The 17787-nt window shown below is 49.4% G+C and overlaps 2 protein-coding genes across 3 annotated transcripts in view; one reads left to right on the top strand and one right to left on the bottom strand.

The window, feature by feature from the left end:
- Nucleotides 1-2238, bottom strand: part of LOC128823025 (zinc finger protein 436-like) — a 31814-nt gene extending 29576 nt beyond the window's left edge. Inside the window, exon 1 of the mRNA XM_054005037.1 lies at nucleotides 1869-2238. Coding sequence (XP_053861012.1) covers nucleotides 1869-2040 — 172 coding nt within the window. The 5' untranslated portion in view covers nucleotides 2041-2238. The remainder of the gene's footprint in view (nucleotides 1-1868) is intronic.
- A 67-nt stretch (nucleotides 2239-2305) lies between these two features.
- Nucleotides 2306-17787, top strand: part of LOC128823028 (zinc finger protein OZF-like) — a 49286-nt gene continuing 33804 nt past the window's right edge. For both annotated transcript variants that reach the window (XM_054005050.1, XM_054005049.1), the window contains exons 1-4: nucleotides 2306-2466; nucleotides 6907-6995; nucleotides 7667-7793; nucleotides 17548-17691. In XM_054005050.1, the coding sequence (XP_053861025.1) occupies nucleotides 6915-6995; nucleotides 7667-7793; nucleotides 17548-17691 (352 nt within the window). In that variant the 5' untranslated portion in view covers nucleotides 2306-2466; nucleotides 6907-6914. The remainder of the gene's footprint in view (nucleotides 2467-6906; nucleotides 6996-7666; nucleotides 7794-17547; nucleotides 17692-17787) is intronic.

Here is a 17787-nt window from a genome sequence, read left to right as displayed (position 1 = left end):
CCATCCCTGGACCAGTGACAGGTGCATGAGCAGCCCAGTTCTTGGAACTAAACAAGGAGAAGCCAGTGGAAAAAATGAAAAGGGGCCACTGTGGTCTCAACTTGGGCTCAGGGGCACGCTCTATACCTACAAACCCTACCTCCCCTTTCACGAATGCAATGAAAGCGGCCACTCCGGTCAGGAAGCAGATCGGGATCGTTTTTGACCACATACCCCATCCCCTCCTGATTCGCAACCCCATGGACAGGCGGTAGCAAGTTAACAAACAGTTTATCAAACTGCTACGCTGCGTGGCAGAAACCGCTCCCAGTAGCAAAAGGGGAGGGCAGCACTTTGTGCTGATACACCTGTGCCCCGAACAGCGCTGGGAAGCTGAGCTCGCAGCCAGGCTGGGGGTGGGGTGGGGGGGGGAGATGGTCTGTGGGCCGGGCTCGCCCCCTGTCCCGGGCTTGCTGGCTCCTAAGTCCCTCTTAATGTGGGCTGGGCTCTGGGACGGCCTGACTCCCCCGGGTGGTGCCCGGCACCCCGGCCAGCGCAGGGAGCCGCAGGCGGGTTTGGGGCCCTGCGCGTTGGAGGGGGACAGCTGCCTGGGGGGGGGGCTGTGGCAGCACCCCCGCGGGCCACCTTAAGCGGCTGTGTTGGTGCTGCCGGGAGGGAGGCTGCCAGGGAGCACATGGGGCTGTTAAAGCAGCAAGCCCGGCTCAACAGGATGCAGGCAGAGGGCTCAGGGCAGGGAGGGGGGTGCAAGAGGGGTTCGGGCTCCAGCCCGGCGTCGCTTACCCGCAGCGGCACACTCCCTGCCTGCCATGGCGCCATGCCGCGCCTCGCAGCACGGGGGCGGGGGCGGCATAGGGCTCTGCATGCTGCCCTTTGCCACGCCTCCAGGTACCTCCCCTGAAGCTCCCATTGGCCGCGGTTCCCCATTCCCGGCCAATGGGAGCTTCGGGAGGCGGTGCCTGGAGCAACCCCCCCCTCCCCAGAGACATGGTACCCTGACAGCTGCTTCTGAAAGCAGCGCCTGGCCTGTGGCACCACGGGGGACAAATCCCACGGGCCGGATCCAAAGCTCTGAGGATCCGGCCCCTCCCGACACACCCAGTGCGCACGCCTATGTTGCCTGCAGAGAGTGGCCAGCCCAGCCCAGGTCTCAGGGCTCTCCCAGCCTCTGCCATTAACCCTCTTCCCAGTTCAGAAATCACTCAGGGGAACGATTTCCCACCTGAACAAGGACAAATCACTGGAGGTAAAAATGGGGGGAAACACCCCAAACCTGAGATTGGAACTGGCCACTGGCGAAGTGGAGAGAAAATGGGGCACAATCGGTGGAGGAGAACAGAGAACTTTTCAGGAATTTGAGAGAAAGGGGGAGTCACCATGGATGTTGATCATTGTTCTCTAGAGAGAAAGGGGGCAGGACTGAAGAGGATGGGGTCCCCACAGGAGAGAGTAGTAGTAAATCCAAGGGGATCTCAGCCCCCACCTTTTCTCCCCACTCCTTGGAGGTCACCTGCTCGTCTCCTTTCCCTGCCATGTGCTGGCTGCACAGACATTTTTCCATCTGCCCCTTTTCCCAGGTCCGCCCCTCCCCCCTTTTCCTCCCAGCCTGGTCTCACTCCTCACCCTGCGCCGGGCAGCCCCCGCCCGGCCCCACGCAGGGACCCCAGTGGGGGCTGGTTCTCCCCCGTGGGGCCCCAGGGCAGAGCCTGGCCGGGCCGGGGGCGTTGGGCTCCTGCGGGGACAGCAGCTCCGAGCCCCCCGCGGGCGCTGCCCCAGGGAGCAGATCCCGGCGCTGCGAGATGCCGGGTCCCCCCCACGGACACTGGGGCAGAGTCACCGCCCGGCCCCGCCCCCGGGGCTCGCTCCGGTACCTGGAGGCTGCAGCGCCGCAGCGGGGCGGGCAGAACTCGGGGCGGCCCCAGCGGGAGCAGGGCGCGGGCCGGGCACGGGGGGGTTAATGGGTCTCCCCGGCACAGACCCTCCTGCTCCGCCCGGCCCCGCAGCGCTAGGGAGCAGCAGCGGGTGAGCGCTGCCTCTGCGCATGCCCAGAGCCGAGAGACACAAAACTCTTCTCCAGCTTCGGGGGAGGCTCCCAGGGCCCCGCACGAGCCGGGCAGAACCGCAGGGTCCCGTGCGTGTTCGCAGCCCAGCTCCTCCTCCCACCCCAAGCCGAACGTCACTTCCGCTCCCTGCAGAGTCAGGAACTACATCTCTCCGCCTGCTTCGGGGCGTCCTTCCGCCCTCTCCAGCCCAGGTGAGCTGAAATTGCGCATGCTCCGTGCGAGTCCACGTGGGGGCGGGAGAACAAAGCTGCTGCCTCCGTGTAACCCGGGGCTCCGAGCTGAGCAGCTGCTGCTCCCCGGGGTCCGTGCGGGGGGAGCCCGGCATTAACTCCTCCATGCCCGGCCGGGGGGGGGCTTTCTCCAGCTGGGACCCGCCCCCTGGGCAGCCCCGGGCCGGAGCCCCCCGGTGAGTGAGAGACCCCGGCAGAGGGGGGGGCGCTGGGGCCGGGCAGGAAAGTGACTCTCCGCCCCGGGAACCTGGGAGAAGCCTCGGAGCTGCCTCGGCCCCAGTGGAGCTGCAGCAGGATCTGTCCACTTCCCCGCTGGGGGGGGGCAGAGACTGGGGCCCGAAGGGATGGGGGTAGGGTGACCAGATAGTATAGGGTTACCATATGTATTAAATAAAAAAAGAGGACCCTCCACGGGCCCTGGCCCTGCCCTAACCCCGCCCCTTCTCACCCTAACTCCGCCCACTCCCACTCCCAGCCACGGGGAAAGGGCTGCCCCAGCGCTACCGGCTTCATGGTTTGCCGGGCAGCCCCTAGACCCTGCGCCCCCGGCTGGCGCTTGCCCAGCGCAGCTGGAGCCCAGGAGGGGAAGTGCCCAGCCGGGGGCGCAGGGTCTGGGGGCTGCCCGGCAAACCATGAAGCCGGTAGCGCTTGGGCTTCGGGCAGCCCCCTTGCCTCCAGACCCCAGCCGGGCACTTCCCCTCTTGGGCTCCGGTGGCACAGGGTCCGGAGGCATGGGGGCTGCCCGAAGCCAGCAGCGCTCGGGCAGCTCGGCTCTTAAAGAGAACCGAAGAGTCAGGGGAGGAGCAGAGCCGCCATTTTCCCGGACATGTTTGGCTTTTTGGCAATTCCCCCCGGATCGGGGTTTGAGTGCCGAAAAGCCAGACATGTTCGGGGAAAAAGAGGACGTATGGTAACCCTAAGATAGTAAGTATGAAAAATCGGGACAGGGTGGGGGGTAATAGGCACCTATATAAGACAAAGCCCCAAATATTGGGACTATCCCTATAAAATCGGGACATCTGGTCACCGTAGATGGGGGCGGGGAGAACCCAGAGTTGCGGGGGGGCGGGAGAGAAGGTCAGTGGGACGCGGGGGAGGAGGGGTATTGAACTGTTTCGGTGCAGCCAGAAAATCCCCGGGGGGAGAAGTGGTTGGTGGGTGGGTGGGGTGGTTAATTGGATCCTGTCCCTGTTTGTGCCACTTGCCTCCCACCCCTTGATACAAATTTTCTCTAATTCTTCCCCTTTCTCTTTCATCAGCTCACACGTGCCTATAAAATCCGGGGAGATTCCCCCCTTTCCCCTCAAATGATCACCTCTCTCGTCTCTCCTGATTTCCCCCTGGTCTCTCCATAATTCTGATTTTCCACCTTCAATTGCATACTTCGTAACACGTTTTCTCTGCAAATCTCAAATATTGATGTAAAATACCCTAAACATTTGCCCCACTTCTCTCTAGTTGTCTATTTCTAATTGAATATGCCCTGAGATTTTTGCCTGTCTTTCTAATTATAAAATACAAAGAAAATCTCAGATTTACACCTTTTCTCAGATTCTTGAACATGGATATAAAATGGTGCCCATTTCTTCTGTATTCATTTAACAAATATTGATGGGAAACACTCAGATTTTACCTCATATCAACAACTGATCTAAAATCCCTCTCATTTTCCGCTTTCCTCTCTATTATTTGCAAAATTGATCCAAAATCTCTCAGATTTCCAGCCTTTCTCTTTTGTTTCTACGTTATTATCAAATGTCAATTAAAAATCCTTTCATGTTTGGGGCTGTTCCCCATGTTTCTCAATCCCAGCAACTTCTCCTTCCTTGGAGGGAACTAGTTGCCCTGAGTCGTTCTCCATCCTGGAGGATGCAGGGGATTAAATTGTCCAGTGATTATCTTTCCCCTCTCACTTGAGAATCATTTCTTCCCCCCTTTATCTCTGTTAAAATCTTTGCTGATAAAAGAGACCAGCCACATATTTAATACACATCAAAGCCAGAGGCCTCCCCCTGTTTGGGGATCAGTGGCCCCCACCTGGAAACAGGAGAGTTGGCTGGACCCTTTTCTTTTCTCCAGCTGGCACGGGATGAGGAGGTTGCTCTGAGTGCAGCGTGGGTCCAGAAGTATCCCAAACCGCATGACAAATGGTCTCCATGAGGGGTTGATTCCCGCAGTGCTAAGATGTAGCCACCTCTGGGGTGGATCCATGGTGACCATTATTTGCTGGTGACAGGCCATGGACATTTCTTACCTTTCTTGCCCTCCAGGCCTTCCATTCTCCTGTTCAAGAGGCATCCCCCAGGGCTCCCTCTGCCTGTGTGACTGGCCAGCAGGGGGTGGTGATAACTTTCTATCCACTTCCCAGACACTGTGAGGTAACACTGTTGCTCTGGGGGCAAGGGATGTCTGTGTGGGGAGATTGCAGCAGAAGGGGCATTATGGTAGGGGGAGGTGTTTGGGTGACTGGGCAGGGGGTACCCTAATCAATTTGGTGGGTTCTGGAGGTTTGGGAGGGTGGTTCTGATGTGCCCAGCCCTGAGGCTATGGGTCCTGGAGGTGGGTGTCGCTGGGGGCCTCTTGGGTGCAGAACAGCGGGGGTGGGCGTCTCTTGGGGAGGCGGGACGGGGTTAGAGGGAGCCTGGTGCTGTGCCAGGGGCTGTGTCTGGGCTTCCCCCGCTGGCTCCTGCGATCATTGCCATGTCCGGTGCACAGAGCTGGTGGGGGGTGGGGAGGCGGAGCTCTGGCACTAGGTCACGGAATGCCAGGGAAGCAGAGTGAGTGGTCCCTCTGTCTGGGACCCCCTCCTCTGCCCAGCGGGACCCCCTGATGCTTTACAAACAGCATGGCAGATCCTGCTGGAGGGCGGGGGGGGGGGGTCCTACGCAGGCAGTGAGGGACTGAGTTGCCAGTGGGGGGTTCCCTTGCGGGGGTCCCTGGCTGCTAGGGGCTCTTGGTGGGGGGAACCCTTTGGGATTCCCAACCTGGCAGTCATGGTGTGGTGGGGATTCCCTGGCCAGTGGGGCTTTGAGGGGTATCTGGGGTCCCTGGCCAGGGACTCTGGGGGCTGCGTCCCAGGGAATATCTGGTGGGACCCTGCCTGTGGGCTCTGGCAACTGCTACTAACCATGATTCTTCTTTCTGATCAACTTGTGCCAGAGTCCTGGCTCCAAGCACTGCCCGGCATTCCCCAGTCACATGCCCTGTCACTGTGATAACTTTCTATCCACTTATCAAACATGCATCCGAAGAAGTGGGCTGTAGTCCACGAAAGCTTATGCTCTAATAAATTTGTTAGTCTCTAAGGTGCCACAAGTACTCCTGTTCTTCTATTTATCAAACACTGTTAGTGTGAAATCACAGGTTTTCCTTTTCTTCTCTTTTGAAAACGTCAGGAATTTTCGGTTCTGTTTGGAAAATTAGTGCCCCCCAGTCCTTGTTCTTAATCTGAGGGGCGAGGGAGGTGGGAAGGGGGTTAGCACTGCCACACAATGGTCTCTTCCACAGCATTCTGGACTCGTTCTTTCTGAAATCTGGTTTAATTGAGACGAAGGTTAATCAAGAGTCACTGCATGGAAAGAGGAGGAGTGACTCCAGATGGACAGTGGGGCAAATGAGATCAGCAATTCTCCCTGTGAGGAGGGGCTCTCATTAGCTGCTCTCCCCAGAGAGCTAAAGGAGGGAAGCTGCTCAAACGCTCTGTCCCTCTCTGCTCAGGATATTGGGGTTCAGCTTCCTGGGTCACACACTTCAGCCTCCATTGTGATCTGGGAGACCAGGCTTAGCAGCTGCTGCTCCCCCAGTGGGGGTTCTGTGCTGGGAAGTGACCTTAATTAAAGCTTCTTCTCTGCCCAGCCCAGGTGATAACTTTCTCCAATTGGTGCTAGCCCCATAGGGCAGCCCTGAGCCCTGTTAATACTAAATTCAGAGCCAAACATTCCAAGTAACTGAAAGAAAGGAAGGGAAAATGCTGGGGGTCTGGCCTTAAAATGACTCTACACAAACAGACCCCCTTCATTTCTCATCCCATTAGCAATTGCAGGAGCAAATCCAGCAATGGGAGAGCAAACTACCCAGGAATTGGACTTTCCTAGCAGACGGGCAGGGAGAGAGGACAGGGAAAAAGAGAGAGACAGAGAAAGAGAGACTGAAAGGGGCTGTGGGAGAGAAGAGTTTTGAGAGAGATTTCCAGATCTCTAATCTGCCCAGACAGATGTATTACTGCACCCTGGATAGAGTCACTTTCCTGTGGAGAAAATGAGAATCAGAGGAAAATCCAGTTTCTGACTCCATATCCCTCCTGCTGGGGTGTGGCTGCCATGGGGTCAGTGTCTGAGGGAATCCCCCACAGTGAATCCTTTCGTTCTGCTCTTTTCTAGCATTGGGTTCAAAGACTTTGTTATGGGATGGGGGAGGGAGAAGGGAGGTTAAAAATGTCTCTGGGCTTAGCCTGGCAGGAGGGGCCAAGTCTACACTGTATAAAGAGATCAAGCCTTTTCTCAGCATGGCAGACTCTAGGATGTCTGTCTGCAGGGAAAAAGCCTGGGGGAATCATACTGTGAAATTAATTAAAGCCTGTTCTGAAACCTCCGCAACTGCCCTTCTCACCCTGCCAGGCTGCAGAATGATGTCCATGTTTCACTCCAGTTCATCCCAGCCTCCCATGGGACAGGGGAGAGAAATGGCTGCAGAGGGGTCAGTCCAGGTAGGTATTATCAGGGGGTTGCTGATGGGTTCCTGCAGGTGGGAGGGGGGCAGCAAATACACCGGATATGGGAAGGTTTTCTCAGTCTGGTTTGGAGGTTGGAGTGGGGCAGGAAATGCACAGGGTGGAGAAATGGAGGAGGACAGGGTGTGGCAAACCTGCTGGGAGTTGTTTAATAAGTGGCCTAGATTCTAGGAACAGACCCATGAGCTTTGGTGGAAATGACCTAATTTGTTGAACAGAAAATAACCCAGGTACATGAGGCTAGAAAAACTGACCAGACTCGTAGTACTGAAGGCTGATCTGACTAACCAGTGGCTGATGTGAGATAGGAAGGGGGTACCCACCAGTCCGGCTTAGGGGAGATTCCCCTCCCTTCATATTCAGCTCTTCAGAATGGGGCGGGTGTTGGGCTTCCTGGACCCTGCTCAGGGCTCCATCTCCTTTATCGGTCTGTGGCTAGTAGGTGTGTGATGGATCTGCTGGGAGAGCAGAGGGGCTCTCTCTTGGTTCCCTCACCTTGGTGTTTCCTGGATGCTCTGAGCAGGGTGGGAGTGGGACTCTGACTGCAATCCACCCAGGGCTTCCCTTTGATGGGTTCCTCTCCCCCACAAATAGTGGGACTGTGAGTGGAGCAGCAGGTACTGAGTGTTGGACTCTTGGTCTTTCAGGGGTCGGTGACCTTCGAGGAGGTGGCTGTGTATTTCACCACGGAAGAATGGGCTCTGCTGGACCCCACTCAGAGAGCCCTCTACTGGGATGTCATGCAGGAGAACTATGAGAACGTGACCTCGCTGGGTAAGGATTCCCGTCCCCTCGGTTCTTGGAAGGGGAAAAGAAGAGTTAAGTTTCACGCCAGCCCCACAATGCCACCTCTACTCTGCCCAGTTTCAGCATCACCCCAATATGCCAGTGAGACACACACACACTACCTGAGACCCTCCCCCACTGCAGAACACTTTGGGAACAGCGCACAGGAGCAGTATCGTGCAGTGTCAAATATCTCCTCTTTGCTCAAGTAAAACTGAGCGTTAGGTGCGGCATAATCAACAGAAGCTTCCTACCCCTGACCTCTCAAACCCTGAGCCTTCTCCACCCAAACCTGAATGTGCTTGGGGTGTAACGAGCAGGCTGTTGGAGTCAGAGCTGCTGGTCTAGGCTTGCGTATCACACAGACACTCCGTGCGTCCTTGAATGCTGGCTGGGGGCATCCAGAGAAGGAAGCTCAGTGGCAGTTTTAGCGTTAGTGGGGCCCTGTGCTCAGCTGCATTTTGAGGGCTCCTCCTTGGGACCCAGGCAAGAAAAAGAACATTCTCTCTTATCCCCCCACCCCGATTTTTCATTCTTTTTTTTTCTTCATCCTCCTCCTGTAGTAATAGGAAGTAAATGAAAATAAAGTGAGGTACCTTGATTGTTCTTGTAGTCCAACTGATTTTTCTACAGACCAGTTGAAAATCGCTGAGGGTCTCAGTGCACCACTTAATGATCTTTCCAAATATTGTTTATACTGTTAGCTAACTATTGTAAAGCGCTTTGGATAAGAGCCCTTTATAAAAAAAAATGTAAAAAACATTGGGGTGCGGGGACGGGCCAGTGTTTAGGGTGTGTGAGGGGGCTCAGGGCTGGGGGGCAGGGTCTAGGAGGGAATTCGGGTGCAGGAGCAGGCTGGAGGTTGGTGTCCAGGGTCTGTCCAGGAGTTAGGGTGTGGGGGTGGGGTCAGGTCCAGGAATCAGGGCATGGGGTGTGAGAGCTGGATATGTGTGGGGAGAGCAGGGGGCTGGCTGGGTGTGTGTGTGTGGGGGGGGTGCAGGAGTCCAGTCTGAGGACTGGGGGTGTGGGCTGGGGCCAGGGGGGTGCTCCCAGCCCCCTACCCTGAGTGGCTCACAGCAGGGGCTGGGGATGAGGGGGGGTATGTGATAGGGGAGTCCTTAGTAAAGCAGTGAGCAGGAGACCAGGGAGTTTTGCGACCAGGGCTGCTAACACGGAGTTTCGTGACAGAGTTTGGAAGGGGAGTGGGAAGGGGGCGAGGTACTCTTGCCATTCTTTAAAACATTTAAAGCTATAATACAAACATCTTGATTTAAACAAAACCCCTATTGTTAACCTAGGTAGCTGTAAGAGAGAATACAGACAGAAGGCCAGCAGCAGAGTGGGGGCTATCCTGTTTATTGCACTCAATGTAGCATGTATGATTACCTGCCCTGTGGGCGGGTGGCGTATGTGTGCATTCGGTGCAAGGAGCTCCTGGCCCTCAGACAGCGTGGAGGCTTTGGAGGCCAGGGTGGTGGAACTGGAGACGCTAAGGGAGGTAGAGAAGGACGCTGATGAGGCTTTCCGGGACACTGTAGATTTCTCCCACCTCCGGTCAGACAGCCCTTGCACTGTTGAGGAGGATGAAAGGCCCAGGGGAGCAGAGCAGTCAACGGGAGCAGAGGGAAACCTTCCCGTAGTTGGGACCCTCTTTCCAGATGGTGTTGGGGTAACCGCTTGCTCTGAGGTTACCTCGCCGTGGGGAGGGAACTCCAGTCATTAAGAAAAGGCAGCTGTTAGTAATGGGAGATTCGATCATTAGAAACAAGGATAGCTGGGTTTGTGAAGACGGGGAGAACCATATGGTGACTTGCCTGCCTGGTGCAAAGATTGCGGATCTCTCGAGGCATCTAGATAGATTTGTGTAGTGCTGGGGAGGAGCCGGTGGTCGTGGAACATGTAGGTACCAATGACATAAGGAAGGATAGGCGAGACGTCCTGGAGGCCAAATTTAGGCTGCTAGGAAAGAGACTGAAATCCAGGACCTCTATGGTGGCATTCTCAGAAATGCTTCCAGTTCCACATGCAGGGCCAGGTACACAGGCAGAGCTTCAGAGTCTCAATGAGTGGATGAGATGATGGTGTAGAGAGGAGGGGTTTAGATTTATTAGGAACTGGGGAAACTTTTGGGATGGGGGGAGCCTATACAGGAGGGATGGGCTTCACCTAAACCAAAGTGGAACCAGACTGCTGGCACTTAACATTAAAAAGGTTGCAGAGCAGTTTTTAAACTAAGAGATGGGGGAAAGCCGATGTCTGCAGAGGAGCAGGTGGATGGGACGGAGACTTCTCTTAGAGGAGAGTCTAGTGATAGAGATTTTATAGTTTTAGTCAGGAAGAGAGGCTGGAAGAGGATAAAGTAGGGGCCAGATCAGAGGAGAAGCATTCACACACGAAAGAATCTGACACATCAGAAAAGGGCAGACAAATAAACAGTGATAAGTTTTTAAAGTGCTTGTACACAAATGCTAGAAGTCTAAATAATAAGATGTGTGAATTAGAGTGCCTCGTGTTAAAAGAGGATATTGACATAATAGGCATCACAGAAACCTGGTGGAGTGAGGACAGTCAATAGGACACAATCATTCCAGGGTACAAAATATATTGGAAGGACAGAGCAGGTCGTACCTTTTTGGGGGATGGGGAATGGCACTGTATATTAAAGAAAATGTAGACTCAAATGATGTAAAAATCTTAAATGAAACTGCATGTTCCATAGACTCTCTATGGATAGTAATTCCATGCTCTAATAAGAATACAACAATAGGGGTCTATTATCGACCACCTGTCAAAGACCGTGATAGTGAGGATGAAATGCTAAGGGAGATTAGAGAGGCTATCAAAATAAAGAACTCCATAATAGTGGGGGATTTCAATTATCCCCATATTGACATGTCACCTCAGGACAAAATGCAGAGACAAAATTTGTTGATACTTTAAATGACTGCTTCTTGGAGCAGCTGGTACAAGAACCCGCAAGGGGAGAAGCAACTCTCGATTTAATCCTAAGTGGAGCGCAGGAGCTGGTCCAAGAGGTAACTATAGCAGGACGGCTTGGAAATAGTGACCATAATATAAGAACATTTAAAATTCCTGTGGTGGGCAGAACACCTCAACAGCTCAACACTGTGGCATTTAATTTCAGAAAGGGGAACTATGCAAAAATGAGGGGTTAATTAAACAGAAATTCAAAGGTACAATGACTAGAGTGAAATCCCTGCAAGCTGCATGGACACTTTTCAAAAACACAATATTAGAGGCCCAACTTCAATGTATATCCCAAATTAAAAAACACAGCAAAAGAACTAAAAAAGAGCCACTGTGGCGTGGCTTAACCATGTAAAAGAAGCAGTGAGAGATTAAAAGGCATCTTTTTAAAAGTGAAAGTCAAATCCTAGTGAGGTATATAGAAGGGAGCATAAGCACTGCCAAATTAAGTGTAAAAATGTAATAAGAAAAGCCAAAAAGGAGTTTGAGGAACAGCTAGCCAAAAATTCAGAAGGTAACCACAAAATGTTTTTTAAGTAAATCAAAAGCAGGAAGCCTGCTAAACAACCAGTGGGGCCCCTGAACGATCGAGATACAAAAGACGATGGAGTCATTGCAGAGAAACTAAATGCATTCTTTGCTTCAGTCTTCACGGCTGAGGATGTTAGGGAGATTCCCAAACCTTTTGTGGGTGACAAATCTGAGGAACTGGCACAAATTGAAGTGTCACTAAAAGAAGTTTTGGAACTAATTGATAAACTTAACTGTAACAAATCATCGGAACCAGATGGTATTTACCCAAGAGTTCTGAAAGAACTCAAATGTGAAATTGAGGAACTATTAGCTATGGTTTGTATCCTGTCCTTTAAATCAGCTTCTGTACCCAATGACTGGAAGATGCTAATGTAACACCAATATTTAAAAAGGGCTCTAGAGGCGATGCTGGCAATTACAGACCAGGAAGTCCAACGTCTGTACTCTTGGGGCAAATTAGTTGAAACAATAGTAAAGAATAAAATTGTTAAGCACATAGAAGAACAAAAATTGTTGCTCAAAAGTCAACATGGTTTCTGTAAAGGGAAATCATGTCTTACTAATCTATTAGAGTTCTTTGAAGGTGTCAACAAACATGTGGACAATGGGGATCCAGTGGACACTGTCCAGAAAGCCTTTGACAAGGTCCCTCACCAAAGTCTCTTACATAAATTAAGCTGTCATGGGATAAGAGGGAAGATCTTTTCATGGATTGAGAACTAGTTAAAGACAGGGAAAAAAGGGTAGTAATAAATGGTAAATTTTCAGAATGGAGAGGAGTAACTAGTGGTGTTCCCCAAGGGTCAGTCCTAGGATCAATCCTATTCAACTTATTCATAAATAATCTGGAGAAAGGGGTAAACAGTGAGATGGCAAAGTTTGCAGATAATACTAAACTGCTCAAGATAGTTAAGACCAAACCAGACTGTGAAGAACTTCAAAAAGATCTCACAAAACTAAGTGAATGGGCAACAAAATGGCCAATGAAATTTAATGTGGATTAATATAAAGTAATGCATATTGGAAAAAATAACCCCAACTATACGTACAATATGATGGTGGGGAAATTTAGCTACAACTAATCAGGAAAAAGATCTTGGAGTCATTGTGGATAGTTCTCTGAAGACATCCACGCAGTGTGCAGCAGAGGTCAAAGAAGCAAACAGGATGTTAGGAATTATTTAAAAAGGGATAGACAATAATACAGAGAATATCTTATTGCCCTTATATAAATCAATGCAAACAACTAATTTAGACCCCTTCATTTTATATGTATATTTGGCATTATGTTTTCCAATGGGCTGCAGTATGTGCTATCCTGACATTTAGTACTGCTGAGATCCTGCGTTCAGTAATATCCCTGCCCTTCCTGTTCCCTTTCTCCACTGAACCCCACCAGCCCATGCTTACTGTTCCCAGCTTCCCCAGGACTCTCTCTCTGTCACTGGACCTGTCTGTCAGCAAGAAGCAGTGCCAGGGAGACTTGCCCTCTCTCTGGAGACTTCGATTTCTGGAAAAACAACAAGGAGTCTGGTGGCACCTTAAAGACTAACAGATTTATTTGGGCATAAGCTTTCATGGGTAAAAACCTCACTTCTTCAGATGCAGAGAGTGAAAGTTACAGATGCAGGCATTATATACTGACACATGGAGTGCAGGGAGTTACTTCACAAGTGGAGAACCAGTGTTGACGGGGCCAATTCAATCAGGGTGGATGTAGTCCACTCCCAATAATAGATGAGGAGGTGTCAATTCCAGGAGAGGAAAAACTGCTTCTGTAATGAGCCAGCTAGTCCCTATTCAAGCCCAGATTAATGGTGTTAAATTCGATTTCTGGGACGTGGATTTAGTTTCTTGGTGTTTTAGAGCCTCTTTGAAATTTAATGTCACAGACACTCACCACAGTGCAGTCTGGACTGTTGAACCAGCTGTGTCCCCTCAGTTCCCCAGGCTGGGGTGCCTTTTACACTGCTTTACTGTGAGAGCAGCCACTCCTGGGCAGTTAACACACAGTCTTCAGCATGTAACTCGCTCTCAGCTACACAGTTTTGAGTGCTGATAGTCAGCGACTCACGAATTACAGTACACCACAGGAGAACTGCAGAAAATTCTCTGGTTCCAGACTTTCCACCAGAAATGTGCATCTTGCCCTGTCCAGAACACTACTGAACAACGCAAGCTCATATGAAGTCTGTTATTTCATCAGTGGAAAATGACATGCTCCAGCCTTGTTATCCCAAATGGAGTTTCCAATACACTTTAATCCAAACATACTGGTTAGAGAAAACAATAAAACAAAATTATTAACTACTGGGGGAAAAAAAGATTTTAAGTGACTACAAATAAGGAGGCATAAAATTCTGAATTGTTTACAAAAGAAATGCAAGATAAAACACAAACTAATGTTTAACGTGAGAAGCTAAAACAGATTGAAAACAAATGTTTCTCTCCCCATATGCTGAGACAGGCTGGCTTTCCTTTCACCCAGGACTCCCCCTAACCTGCCCCTGCTGCCCAAGTTCAGTTCTTCAGGAGTTGTCATGAGCAGAGGGAAAGGGGAGAGAGTCTCAAGCATTTTCCTCACCTCTTTTTATAATTCAGTCCTTTGTACTAGAAACAACTTCAGTTCTCATCTGAGTAATGGTGACAGACTGTCTGTTGTAGATATGAGCTTCAACTGGTCCCTGTGGTGGAATGTAAATGTCTTCTTCACACCTTCCCCCTGCTGGAGAATGGCTTTTTGACCAGGTGTTTGCCTTGCTGTCTCTGAGGAACTTAGGGTTAGGGTTGCAACTTTTTCAGTAATATCATACCGTAAAATCTCATAACTTTACATACACTGTTGCTACACATTTTAACAGGAGGATATTCAGTAAATAATGTCTTTTTCAAATGATAAATGAAGGGGAGGGGATAGAGCTCCCTTTTGTAACACCCAGCCAGCCAGTTTGCTGTAAAATCCCTGTTGGTGTGAGTTCTCTGCTTGCTTTACCTGTAAAGGATTAACAAGCCCACAGGTAAAAGAAAAGGAGTGGGCACCTGACCAAAAGAGCCAATGGAAAGGCTAAACTTTTTTAAATGGGAAAGTAACTTTCCCTTTGTCTGTCCTTCTCCTTAGAAGGAGACATGGAGTAGCAATGCTGTGCATGGCTTGAACCAGGTATGAAAATTCATCTTCCCTACCTAGAATAAATTATTTGAATAAGGAATGTTTAGACAGACAAATCAGGTTTATTTTTTATTTTGGCTTTTGGATCTCCTCTGTGCTATCCTAGATGCTTTTGTTTGCTTGTAAGCTTTAAGCTGAACCCCCAAGAAAGCTATTTGGGGTGCTTACAAAAGTTAATTTTCTTTTAAGAGCTAACAGCCTAAGTTCCAGATATATTCCTTTCCTTTTTAATTTTAATAAAATTTACCTCTTTTAAGAATGGGATTGGATTTTTGGTGTCCTAAGAGGTTTTTGCATGTTGTTTGATTATCTGGTAGCCACAGCTAATTTCCTTTGTTTTCTTTCTCCCCTCTTTTCTGGAGGGGAGATGAAAGGGCTTGAGGGTGCCCCAAAGGGGTTTTTTTGCATTTGGGTCGTGGAAACATTTACCAAGCCAAGGTAAGAGAAAAGCTGAAACCTTGGAGGTTTACTACAAGCCTAGAGTGGCACAAATTAATTTTAGAATCCTTGCAGGCCCCCACTTTCTGCACTTAGAGTGATAGAGTGGGGATTCAGCCCTGACACATACTATGTACAAAATTGATCATTATTTTGTAGAAGAGTGAACATAGGGGTACAGACTTGCACAGTGTCTATGTGTTTTCCCAACATATATGTGGGTATTTCAATCCCTCACAATCAAGGTGTTTGGCATCTTCAAAGACCAGGGGAGTCTGTCCTGGGAATTCACTGGTTTATTAAGTGACTCTGTATGGAATTGAGAGACACTTTATATTATTATTATTTTATTATGAATACCAATATGATAAAATTGCAATGAATTCTGCTAGTGTGACAATGAGGTTCTGGCGGAACCCAACTGAGAATGCCAACTCAGGACAAATTGCTGAAACAGGGCAGTTACAGCCCAAGGCTGGGTTTTTTCCACCTCTAAGACAAACCAAACCAGCCAGACTAAGAGGACTTCGGTCTCACCCCACTGGCTAACAGCAAGTCTCACAAGCAATCTCTTTAGACACTCCAGTTTCCTAGTATTACCACCAGTGCCACTCGTTATGGGGACAGATGGTTATGAAAACAAATACCCCAGTAAAAGAAAAAGGTTCTCCTGATCCCAAAGGACCGAGCCCCAGACCCAGGTCAATATACAAATCAGATCTTACCCACAAATCACGCTGTTGCCAATCCTTTAGAATCTAAAATCTAAAGATTTATTCATAAAAGGAAAAAGATAGAGACGAGAGTTAGAATTGGTTAAATGGAATCAATTACATACAGTAATGGCAAAGTTCTTGGTTCAGGCTTGCAACAGCAATAGAATAAACTGCAGATTCAAATCAAGTCTCTAGAATACATCCCCCGCTGGGATGGATCCTCAGTCCTTTGTTCAAAGCTTCAGTGTGTAGCAAAGTTCCTCCAGGGGTATGAAGCAGGATTGAAGACCAGATGGAGATGAGGCATCAGCCTTATATAGTCTTTTCCAGGTGTAAGAACACCTCTTTGTTCTTACTGTGGAAAATTACAGCAAAATGGAGTCTGGAGTCACATGGGCAAGTTCCTGCATATTTTGCTGAGTCTCAAGGCATATTTGTCTTCTCTCAATGGGTCCATTGTATAGCTGATGGTTCTTAATGGGCCATCAAGGAGGCTAGGCAGAGCTAACACCAGTTTGTCTGGGATGTCACCCAGCAGCATAGCATAAGTTTGAAATACAGACAGTATAGAGACAATATTCATAACTTCAACTACAAAATTGATACACACATATAGACAGCATAATCATAACCAGTAAACCATAACCTTGTCTTAGACACCCCATTTGACCCCCTTTATGCAAGATTTGCGTGCCACTACAGGACCTTGGTTGCAACAATGATCTATATGGTCCCAGATTATATCAATAACGTCAGAGCTAGATGTGCCATGTAAGGTGTCAATGAAAATATTATGATTTTCCAAGTATGATAATTTTGTTTCTATCTTTGTATCACCTTTGTATTGTGAGTTATAGATATGTAGGGTATATCTGTATTTCCAGACTTGTGCAGTGTTTCTGGGTGACATTCCCAGACACATTGGCATCAGCGCTGCCTATCCTGTTCGATGGCCCATCCAGGGTCATCAGCTTTACAATGAGCCCCTGGAAAGAACTAAGGGGATACACCTATTGAGTCAGCAAGACATGCAGGGGTATGCCTGTGTACTGTGAACTCCAAGGCTTTTCCATGCCATGTGCTGTGAAGCTTGTGTTTGGGACAAAGGAAGTAGAAGCCACACTGCAAAAGGAATATAAAGGGCAGTTGCACCATCTCCATTTTGTCTTCAATCCCTCTTCCTACCTCTGGATCAACTTCTCTACAAACTGAAGCCTTGAACAAAGAACTGAATAATGTGGATGTGTTCCAGACAGGCTTTCAAGCCAGGAACTTATCAATGCTGCTAAGAACCAGATATATAGATTTCTGAATGTATCTAACTGCTTTCCCATTGAACAACTCCCTTTTTCTTTCTTTCTTTCTTTCTTTCTTTCTTTTATAATAAACCTTTAGTTGAGATGCTTTCTTGCTTTCTGTCTTATAAACCTTTAGTTTAGATTCTAAAGGATTGGCTGGCATCATAGGTTTGGCTCTTACCCAAAATACTATAGTGACCAGGTAATGTGGCTGACTCTGAGGTCAGAAGAACAGTTTGTTTATATGAGCAGAGTTTTTAAATAACCTCTCACTGTACTGGACCTAGGTGCTGATTGGGAGTCAGAGAAGTGCAATGCAATAAAGGGGGCTGTGATTTCTTTTTTCAGTTTCTCGATAACCAGCGTGGGGGATCAGAAGCACAGTTTGTGAGTGGTCGGTGAATTTAACTTCAGTGTTAACCATCAGTTTGGGGAGCATCTGCTCTGCCTTTTTCAGCCTACCCTGATCTTGGCATTTTCAGTGAGGACTGCCCAGGCACACCAGGTCACACTAAGTACTGAAGTTAAATTAATAGTGTTTTTTATGACACAGTCGTATGAAATCAACTGAACTCCTTTGTTTTCTTTCATCTGAGCAGGGTTTCTAGTTTCCAAATCTGATGTGATCTCCCAGCTGGAACAAGGGGAAGAGCCCTGGGTCCCAGACCTCCAGGATTCAGAGGAAAGAGAGATCCTGAGAGCTCCTTGCACAGATGAGGAAACATTAAACCAACTCAGAATCTGTAAGTGCCTGAAAGAAACATCTGGGATGTCCTACAAAGCCTTTGGGACTTCTCTCAGTTCATTATTGTTCCTAGCGGGATTGTATCCTCAGGGTA

This window comes from Malaclemys terrapin, chromosome 15 (assembly GCF_027887155.1).
Source record: "Malaclemys terrapin pileata isolate rMalTer1 chromosome 15, rMalTer1.hap1, whole genome shotgun sequence".
In the NCBI taxonomy this organism is placed as follows: domain Eukaryota; kingdom Metazoa; phylum Chordata; order Testudines; family Emydidae; genus Malaclemys; species Malaclemys terrapin.
The sequence above is the reverse complement of the archived record's forward strand: the minus strand, read 5'-3'. Positions and strand labels throughout refer to the sequence as shown.